Here is a 7,569-nt window from a genome sequence, read left to right on the forward strand (position 1 = left end):
GAGGAGATCCCTTTGAAAATGGGAAAGCACAAAACTAAGGCCTGGTATAAGGCAGCTTGAAATTTTAAGGACTTTTTTCTTTTAAAGAAGTAATTGGAGTTGGATGTATTAGTTTTCTAGAGCTGCTGTAACACAGTACCATAAACTGGGTGGCTTTAAGACAACAGAGATTTAATCTCTCACAGTCTGGAGGCCGGGAGCTAGAAATCAGGCTGTCAGCAGGGCCACGCTGTGGCCGAGGCTCTGGGGCAGGATCTTTCGTTGCTTTTTCCAGCTTCTGGTGGCTCCGGCGTCCTACATGCATCACTCCAGGCTCTGCCTCGGTCTTCACAGGGACTTCTCTGTGTCCATCTGTGTCCAAATTTCCCTCATCATATAAGGACACTAATCCATCCTAATCCAGTATGACTTTGTAGCTGAACTAATTACATCTGCAAAGACCCTATTTCTAAATAAAGTCACAGTCCCAAGTAGCAAGGATTAGGACATGGGCATACCTTTTGGGGGCTACCCACTGCAGTGGAGTTTCTACCCTTCCTATCAAGAAGTGTTTGGAATTGCCACACTTGGTAATTTGATGATGTAAAATCTGAAATTATGAACTTGCTCATGAAAATAGAGTTTTACATGAAGTTTCAGGTAGAACATTATAGGCTAAAAACTCCAAAGTTAATTATTAGTTCAAAAACTGACCTCGAATGCATGTGTTTGTTATCTAGTGATGGGGTATCTGTGCTGGATTTTCTTTTGCTTTATGAACATTTGTTTCTGACATTGCTTCTTTTAATCAAATAAACTATGCTTTAAAATTTTCCACTTAGGAAATCGAGAGACTTTCTGAACAACTGGAAGAGAAAGAGAGAGAGACACAGCAGCTGATGAGCCAGCCGGAGCACGAGCGAGAGAAGGAAGTTGCCCTGCTGCGGAGGAGCGTGGCGGAGAAGGAGCGGGCCCGGGTTGCGAGCGACGTTCTGTGCCGCTCCTTGGCCGACGAGACCCATCAGCTGCGGAGGACTCTGGCGGCCACTGCCCACATGTGCCAGCATCTGGCCAAGTGTCTGGATGAACGGCAGCGCGCACAGGGGAATGCAGGGGAGAAACGCCCTGAGGTAGGCCGTGGTGTAGGCAGGTCGTGGTGAAGACCCAGGTAGGGCAGGAGGCATCACCTGCAGACCTCTGGATCCCTTGGCAGTCATGGGGATTGGGGCACCCAGAGCCCACTTCTCTTCTCAGTAGCTGAGAGTCACCTATTGGGGCAAAGCCCACCCATCCATGGGTTTCTTCTAGAATGGGGGAACATGCAAAATGCAGCCGGAAAGCAGGGTAGCCCACTCCACCAGCCCACTCCACCAGGGCCTGAGGCCGATCCTGTGCCCAGGTGGGAATCCAGCACTTTGGTCTCATCAGCCTTAGCTGAGGACGAGAAGGCAGAGCTGGGGCTGGAGGGGTTGCCCTGAGTAAGTGCTGGCACACTGTTGGGCAGACTAGGAAACTGCACAGAGTGAGGTGAGGGGCAGCGCCTTCAAATGCCACATGTGCAGGGGCCAGGCCCCAAACTGCCAGGACTGTGAGTGCCAGCCTTCTGTGGGCTCCGTGCTGGTGTGCCCAGCTGTGGGTCTCCTGCAGAGCTGGAGCTGCCATCTCTGAAGCTGGCTTTTGGGCACGTTCACACTAGCAGCACGGTCTAATACCACTAGGAGACCCGGTCGTCCCTGGGGCTCCAGCCCTCTCACCAGCAAAGTGAGGATGTAGAGCCCCTCCACCTGCTCGACACTGTGACCCTGCCAGGCGCTGTGGAGGGCAGGGCCAGGGGCCAGTGGGCCAGGTAGCAGGTGTGCCTCCATAACAGGTAGGATGTGGGCTGTGGCTCTGTGTACGAGCTGGTGTGGGAGGAGAGACAGTGGGGGTCTCTGCATCAGGAATCCCATAAGGGTAGAGTCGGGAGGGTGGCATACCCAGGAAACTAGGGGACTCTGGGGGGTTGTCAGGAGGAGGAGCAGGGAGAGCTGCCTTCCTTGCCCATCTCTTCCACCTGACCCAGCCTGTCCACGAGGGGCAGACAGGGAAAAGGCACGCAGTGCACACCTGGCCCAGGTTACGTGCTGGGCCAGGCTGGGGCCGCACTTGACTCGCTGCCTCGCGCAGGGCCTCTCACTCAGGCCCTTTCCAGGCAGTCCTCTGAGGCTGCAGAAACGCGCTTTGGGGTGGACGGGCCACCCAGCTCCTTAGCAGCAGCTTCACTGGAGAGCCCATCCTGGGCAGAACCTCAATCTAGAACGCCTGTCTCAGTTGGGTGGATTCCACGAAAAGGGAAGCTCAGAAAGAACACAAGTTTATTTCAGAAACCAAAAGAACAGTGCTGTCGGGCAGAGGCGGGTATTCTCATCTGATTTTGAGTCACTGTGTCATTTCTCTCTGGGGATTTGAAAGTAGCCACTTATGATGGTCTGCCTGGGGTGGGCGTGGAGCCAGTGGTGGGAGGCAGGCGGCTCTTTGCAGTCTCTAAATCAGCGTCACTTCTCAGCCTTGAACTCAGCTGAGTCACCCGGGGCTTCCCAGTGCCTACTGGGTTAGGACATGCACTTCCTTTGTCATTTGAGGGGAATTCTCAAAAATAATACCACCAATATACAGCCTGCAGTACTGTTAAATGCACTGAGTTTCTAGGATTCAGATGGACTTTTTATGAACACTTTTCGGTCAGCTCTGCCCCCCGTTGTTAGGGTTGGTTTCGGATGTGGCTTCTAGGCGTGCATCCCCTGACTCTGCATGAGGCATGGGTCAAATTGCCGTAGACGGAATCACTGAGCTTGACCTTGATTGTCTGCGGACCTGACAGTGTTGTGGGCTCAGAGGGAGGTGAGCCAGGTCCACGGCCAGGCCTGCCCCTGGTGGCTCTGTGGCCCGGGCTGGAGCATTCTCTGGTGTACGACAGCATTAAGCTTCCTGCCCTCCTGACTCCGGTGATGGTGGAAAATCTCCGGTGATGAGAATGTGGCCTGGCCCCAGCAGGGGCTCGGCCTGGGCGGGGCGCGGGTGAGCCGTCCCCCGACCTTCCCGTGGTGGTGAGTCCTTTCTTGTCTCTGCTTCGCTTCTCTATTGAATGGTAGCTGCCGTCTGCTGCCTTGTGGGATGTGATGACCATCTTCAGTCTTCAGGTCTGGCTTCCTTCACTCGTGCCGCACATGCCAGTCACGTTTGGTGATTTGGTGTCGCTCTCTGTCCTTTTCTTATGCAGTCAGAGTGTACAGGCGGGGATGCCTCTGTCCAGGCTGTTATTGAGAAGTTACAGGAAGAAAATCGACTGTTAAAACAGAAGGTGACTCATGTGAGTATCTGTAACATTTCATTCAAGAAGAACTGTCCCCCTTACGAGCTGTAAGTGAGGGACCTTCCCTTGGCCATGCCCAGGGGTTGCCCCAACCCTCAGGCCCCTTTCACTGATACAGAGAGTCCCCAGAGACCCAACCTTCTTGCCTAAAAGGACGTATTCATTCTCCATCCCCTTAAGTTAGTTCACATGTCAGTGAAGAAGGTTCAAGAATTACTCTCAAGTACAGCTTTTAAGGCAGGAAAACTGCCCCAAGTCCACTCAGTTTAAGATGGTTGCTTGTGGCCATCATCTCGTGTCTCAGGTTTGTGTGGTGGTCTCAGTGTCTGCTCTGCACAGAGCAAAGTGAGGCAACTTCCATTGAAGGGAAACTCACGCAGCTAATAACTGCTAATCAATGGCCTCAGAGGGCCGTGTCGGCTTGAGAGCAGATCTCCCAGCCGCCTTCACCGTGAGCTTTCTGGCTTCATCTCCTCAGGTAGAAGACCTCAACGCCAAGTGGCAGCGCTATGACGCCAGCAGGGATGAGTACGTGAGGGGGCTCCACGCACAGCTGAGGGGGCTGCAGTCCCCCATCGAGGCCGAGAGATCCTCCCCTCCCGAGTTGATGAGGAAGGAGATTTCCCGGCTCAACAGACAGGTGGAGGAGAAAATGAACGATTGTGCAGAAGTGAGGCAGGAGCTGGCGGCTGTGAGAAGGGCCCGGGACGCGGCGCTGGAGCGGGTGCAGATGCTGGAGCAGCAGGTGTCCGCCCTCGGGCTCTGGGGAGCCCTGGTGACAGCCGCCTGTGGTCCCAGGGCAGGCTGAGCTGGGGGCTTGGTGGCACTGGGAGGGCAGCACTGGGCAGGCGGTGGTCATGGGGCGCGTGGGAGAAACTGGGCGGGGACTGTCTCCTTCCTTGAGCAGAAATGGCATGACGGTGTCGTTGTGACAGCTGAGTGTCTGGTCTCCTTTCAGATTCTCGCTTACAAGGATGACTTCACATCAGAAAGGGCAGATCGGGAACGGGCTCAAAGCAGGATTCACGAACTCGAGGAAAAGGTGGCGTCCCTGCAGCACCAGGCCTCCTGGAGACAGGTAGGGTGAGGGGCTCTTCTCTTCTTGTCTAGGCTCAGCGTCTCTGTCGTTTTTCTTTTCATGAATTTCAAGCCCCTCTGCGTCTGCCAAGACCCTGATTTCCGCGATCCTGCGGGCCGCCTTGCCTGGTCTGGGGCATGGCAGAAACCTTCCATTTGTACTGTGTGTGTTTGTAGAGGAGGTTGGCATGGTGACAGCAGAGGTGGCCATCCTCAGGGCCTGTCCTGCCTTCTCTGCTTGCTGTCATGCACCCAGAGAGCACGTCCAGGGCCTGGGCTCCTTAGTGGGAGCTTCTTTCATCCATGTCCCCTTCTTGCCGTGAGGCGGGAACCCCAGTTACTCCACCATACAGATGTGGACTCTGAGGCCCCAGGTGTCTAGTGACGTCCCTTAGCTCACAGCCCCTGTGCTGGAGACCGGCCTTGCAGGCCAGTGGGCCCTGCAACCCCTCTGGGCTCAGTGCTATCCCCATGATGGGGGCTGCTCCTGGCATGAGTCGTAGCTGATGTGGTTTCTCACCATGGCACCCAAAGGCCTCTTCCGTTCTCCTTCCTGGATTGGCTCGGTGCTCTGCAGAAATCTTGGGAGAGCTTTGTTTCTTAGCCACTCAGCAAGTACTTTAATACCTTAATACCTTCTGCCCTGGAATAAACCCTGAGCCCCCCTCAAAGAACTTCTGTTCTGACCTGGACTGGATAGCCCTTGGGCATCGACACACCCAGGACGAGCAGGGACGCTGAGCTGACCTCAGAGCTGTCCCTCTTGGTTGGCCTGGGGGCAGTGGGAGCTGCCCACATTGCCCCCCATCCTGTGTGGCCAAGAGGCCTAATTGGTGGCTTCTGCCACCCCCCTGCATGAGGGATACAGGGGAGTCGTGGAGGACACCCTTACTTCCATGCCCTTGGACCGAGTCCACAGCAGTGGGCCTGGACACAGCCAGCCTTTCCTACTCATGGGTGAAGTGGCTGGGGACCACGGTGGGGCCTGTGTCCCCCCAAGTCTGTAGGCTGACAAGGAGGTGCCAGAGGGCCTCACCAGCCCTGCTAGGACCTGCCCACTGTCCCTCCAGCCCCAGCAGCCTTCTTGGCATCCATCATGGATTTCTGGAACTCCTAAGGCCCTGGGACTGCAGGCCATGGTTGGGGTTCCTCCATTGTGTCCCCGGGCAGGGATGGGGCACCCTTCACAGCTGTGTATGCCGGTTTTCTGGGATTTGGTTTTGCTGGTGGGCTTTCTGGTCTCTGTGACTGCAAGAAAGTGTGTGATCCTGGATTGAAAGGTAGTTAACGATGCAGTCGTGAGGATGTTCCCAGGCAGCATCTGAATGACTCAGGGCCAGAGGAGTGACCACAGCCAGTTCCAGGCCTGGGGGGCACTGAGGTGTTTATGTTAAGTGGCCTCTGTGTCCCTTTCAGCTGCCGCCTGTGGTCCCTCAAGCAGTGGGAGCACTTTCTGTTGCTCAGGCCCTGGGTGACATACCAAGGGAGAGTGGTGCTGAAGGTGTGGGTGCGCTGTAGGCTCCCTGCGGAAAACCCAAACTCAGATGTGAGGAAGAGGCACCAAGGCCAATGGGGATGAAGTTCCCAAACAAGTAGTGATGGGCGCTGCAGGCCCCAGTGCTTCCTGACTGACGTCTGGGGCGCTTGTGCCAGGCTGTGCCAGGGGCATCCCTTGCTGCCGCTGGAGGCCAGAGGAGGTGCAGAGTGGGGCTGGGATACAGTTTGGTCGGCTCTCCACACTGAGCTCTGCCACAGCCTCTCCACGCAGAGGCGCTGGGGCAGGTTGTCGGGGGCTGAGGGTCCACTCGGCCCTTCCGCTGGGGGTGGGCTGCTACAGTCCACTTGGGCCTCTTCCTTCATGAGCGCCCAGAGAGCATCTGTGTGGTCTCTTCAGTTGTTCATTCCTCGTCTGGGCTCTGGGCCACAGCAGGAAGCAAGGTGAGGGGTGCAAGTCCCGCTCAGGAACAGAAGTGTCTTTAGTTGCTGGAGCCCGAGACCTGACTTTGTAGCGTCGGGTGCAGCCCATGTAAATGGACCCTTGCTTTTTTTCCAGGACTCCCGAGACCCAGGCTCCTGCCGGATTCACCCTGGGAGCAGAATACCCAAGGACTTAGAAGCCAATGCTTTGCAGCTTGTGGTGCCCAGTGACCGGAGGCCTGGGACTGGATCCCAGTGGCTGGAACGCCCTGGAGCAACCCAGAGAGGCCAGGGGGACCTTCAGTGTCCTCACTGCCTACAGTGCTTCAGTGACGAGCAGGGCGAGGAGCTCTTCAGGCATGTGGCTGAGTGCTGCCAGTGAGCCCCGAGGCTGGGACCGCCTGTGCCCGCGTGGCTTCTGAGGGAGCCTGGCCCTGGGGGACAGAGGGGGTGCTTTCAGCATGTAACACTGAGATCCCCCTTGATCCTGGCCCCCAGAACAGGCTGGGGGCATCCTTAACAGAACAGGACAGAGGGAACTTCCAGCAGGGCTGGAGGCAGAAATGGGGGTTGAGAGCATCTGCACACAGGAGGGCCCAGCTTTGCTTCTGGTATGCAGTTTGGAGCCCCAGGCTGTTGGGCCAAGGCCGGGAGCAATCTAGTGTGGGAATACTTACGGGTCAACATGACAGCCCTGACCAGCCTGCACCTGGGGATGCTGCAGCTTGCTGGAAAGAGGTGCTGCCCACAGGAACCACTTGTGGGGTCCCCAGGGTGGAAGCCCCACCTCATTCTGTAGAGTAAGGTGCCTCTCCCTGTGGACCAGGAGGTTTGTAGAACTGAGCACTGCAGCTGCACATTTCATCTGGGGGCCTGTCTCAGCACAGAGCCATGTGTCTGCACTGAACTATGTTGCATTGCAATAGTGTTTGTCATGTATCCAGAAGTTAAAGCACAATTTATTTCACATTTAGTTATTTTTATAATAAATGCACTTGCTACAGTGACTCTTCTGAGAATGCATGTTGGGCCTGGGGTGCAGGGACCCATGGTATTTTCAATTGGGCAGGAGTTAGACCAGCTGGTGAAGAGAAACACTTCTCCTGTTTGCCACCTGCAGACAAACAGGGCACCAAGAAGAGGTGTTGGTGGGAGTCCAGCCAGGCCTGCCTGTCAGGGGTGGCATCACTGGGCAGCAGCCCAGCGTTCTGCCATTGGCCTGTTTCAGCCCTGGCCCAGGATGT

At 56.0% G+C, this 7,569-nt stretch overlaps 1 protein-coding gene across 1 annotated transcript in view; it reads left to right on the forward strand.

Annotated features, from left to right (window-relative positions):
- Positions 1–7,328, forward strand: part of TNIP2 (TNFAIP3 interacting protein 2) — a 31,713-nt gene extending 24,385 nt beyond the window's left edge. Inside the window, exons 2-6 of the mRNA XM_046657146.1 lie at positions 822–1,109; positions 3,239–3,328; positions 3,810–4,076; positions 4,290–4,409; positions 6,462–7,328. Of these exons, the coding sequence (XP_046513102.1) occupies positions 822–1,109; positions 3,239–3,328; positions 3,810–4,076; positions 4,290–4,409; positions 6,462–6,707 (1,011 nt within the window). The 3' untranslated portion in view covers positions 6,708–7,328. The remainder of the gene's footprint in view (positions 1–821; positions 1,110–3,238; positions 3,329–3,809; positions 4,077–4,289; positions 4,410–6,461) is intronic.
- The last annotated feature ends 241 nt before the right edge of the window (positions 7,329–7,569 follow it).

The sequence above is a fragment of the Equus quagga genome, chromosome 3, assembly GCF_021613505.1.
Source record: "Equus quagga isolate Etosha38 chromosome 3, UCLA_HA_Equagga_1.0, whole genome shotgun sequence".
Lineage (NCBI taxonomy): Eukaryota > Metazoa > Chordata > Mammalia > Perissodactyla > Equidae > Equus > Equus quagga.